This window comes from Galeopterus variegatus, unplaced genomic scaffold (assembly GCF_000696425.1).
Source record: "Galeopterus variegatus unplaced genomic scaffold, G_variegatus-3.0.2 Scaffold4786, whole genome shotgun sequence".
Classification (NCBI taxonomy): domain Eukaryota; kingdom Metazoa; phylum Chordata; class Mammalia; order Dermoptera; family Cynocephalidae; genus Galeopterus; species Galeopterus variegatus.
In genome coordinates, this window is record NW_007730897.1 from 147,802 (window position 1) to 150,017 (window position 2,216).

At 56.6% G+C, this 2,216-nt stretch overlaps 1 protein-coding gene across 1 annotated transcript in view; it reads right to left on the minus strand.

Moving 5' to 3' along the window:
* LPCAT4 (lysophosphatidylcholine acyltransferase 4) overlaps positions 1–2,216 on the minus strand; it is a 9,385-nt gene that overhangs the window by 5,876 nt on the left and 1,293 nt on the right. The window contains exons 2-4 of the mRNA XM_008588356.1: positions 2,149–2,210; positions 810–952; positions 272–492 (exon numbers count right to left, since the gene is read on the minus strand). Coding sequence (XP_008586578.1) covers positions 272–492; positions 810–952; positions 2,149–2,210 — 426 coding nt within the window. The remainder of the gene's footprint in view (positions 1–271; positions 493–809; positions 953–2,148; positions 2,211–2,216) is intronic.

The following is a 2,216-nucleotide window of genomic DNA, read 5'->3' on the forward strand; positions in this document are numbered from 1 at the left end:
TCTTCACCCTGGGGACAATCCCTTTATAGAACTGTCCTTTTAGAGAACTGACCAGAGCCCCCCCGCCACCACCTTCTTTATGCCCCAGCCCTCAGAGTCTAAGAGAATGGCTGAAAATGGTGATAATTTACATTTCATTTGTCAATAGTCAATATTCCTTCTAACTTCTCCCTCCCCACCCGAGGCCAGTTCTCTCCAGAGTCTGATTCCTGATTTTTTTTTTTGCCCAGAGCTGTCATCCCTCCCCTTCACCCCTGTTGAACTCTCTCACCTCCAATGACAGGCACAGAAAGGTTCTCAGCTCGGGAAACAACTTTGGGCAGGTCACAGGGCAGCAGAACAATGGGGTCGAAAAAAGTGGAGTGGGGGGCAGCAACAAGGACAGGGGCTTGAAGGCGAGAAGCCCGCTGTCCCCGAACGCGAATCCGGAGGAAGCCCAGCAGGAAAAAGAGCAGGCGGCTCAGGCCCAGCACCCCATTGTGGCACACAGTCCTGCCAGGGCAAGGCTAGGTATCAGTGGAGGTGGCAGTTCTGACCCTCACCCACGCCCAGCTTCTGGCACCAGTGAAAGCAGGGTACCCCTCGTTTGTCCTCAAATACTTTGGCCAAGGGACTGAAGTCTCTGGCCATTTTGGTACATATCACGTAGAGCTGAGGTCCTGGGTACCAGGTCTGAATGTGGCTGACTCATCTCACCTACCCAGGCTGGGCAAGATAGTTTCAGAACCCTCCCTCCTCTACTCAAAGGGGGAGCAGAATGGATAACAGGGAGGAGAAGTATAGTCTCTGGGGGTGGACCCCCCACTTACTTCCTCCATCCTGTAATTGGCTCCTGAAGCTGCTCCTCAGTAAGACCTGCTACTTGCAGCCAGGCAAAGGGCCAGAGGAGAAAGAGGACGATAAAGGCCAGAAGCACTCGGATAGGGGCCAGCAGTGCCCCCAGGAGGCAGAACTGCAGAGGGTGGGAGAGAATGCCACTTCAGGGCTGGGAGATGGTCCCTCCACCGCATCCCCTGCCCCACAAGGATGAACCCAGGAGCAGAGAGCCATCATCCCTTGCAGGTTATAGGTGTGAGAACAGGAGAGGGGACCGGAACCCAAGATGGAAGGAAGATACAAGTGAGGGCAAAAGGATACAAGATTAATAGCATCAGGGCCCTCATTTTGTCTCAGTTGGTTCCCACCTCACCTATAAAATCGAATGTCATAAAATGCATCTAGCACTTGGAAAGGATTTGAGATAATGCATGTGAAACTGCCCAGCTTTGTGCTTCATGTAGAGTAGGTTAGAGATAGGTCCTCCTCCCCCACCTCCCACTCCATAAATAGCTCCCATGTCCAACAGAAACAGGGACCACTTTTTAGGCCCCGTGTCAGTCTCTAGTACTGCCCAACAGCAATCCCGTAGTACCCGGGATGGGGGAAAGAAGAGCTGGGCCCTACCCTGCACGGTGGGAGTTGCCAGGAGCCAGGGTGACTCCGTAGGCTGCCCAGGGGAGAGAGCAGGTAAACAAACCTAGCCCCTGGAGCCCGCCTCAGGGGAGGTGATGACAGAAGAAACCTTGGACACTCCCTTCCCACACCACCTCCCAGTTCCCCCAGGCTGGTGTGGCCCTCCACTTCCTGTAGCCAACCCCCTTCGCAGTTTCCCTGCCCCCACCGGGAGGTGCTGCAATGCGGGGGGGTTGCGGGATTATGAAGGTGGGGTGTCGGAAGGCCACAGGGTTGCAGGCTCTGGGCCCCAAAACGTCTTCCTTCAGAGCCCCGAAGAAGCACTCAGCACGTCCCTGCCCCCACCCCTGGCTTCCCGTAGCCTCCGACTCCATCCTAGTCTGTCAGCCTCCGCAGGATGTAATCTGCATTCTTCTGTGTACCCCATCTCTCCTACCACTGGGTCCCCCGCAGTCCTCCATCCTCGCCCACTCAATTCTTCCACACCTTCGAGCTTGTCTCTCCCAAGCCCGCGTCCTCTCCAGGACTCCTCGCCCACCCTCCCGCCGCCCCCACGTGCGCACCCCCAGACCCAGGCTCCGCAAACCTCTCAGCCACCTCCTTCCCGGATCCCCATGCCCATCTTTGCCAGGGCTCTAAATGGCCCCATTTTCTTATCTCCCCACATCCTCCCGACCCTCCCTGCCCACACTTTACCTTAACCCTCTGGAGGCGGGAGAGATGTAACTCATGCACGAAGGGGTTGGGGGGCGCTGGGGGTCCGG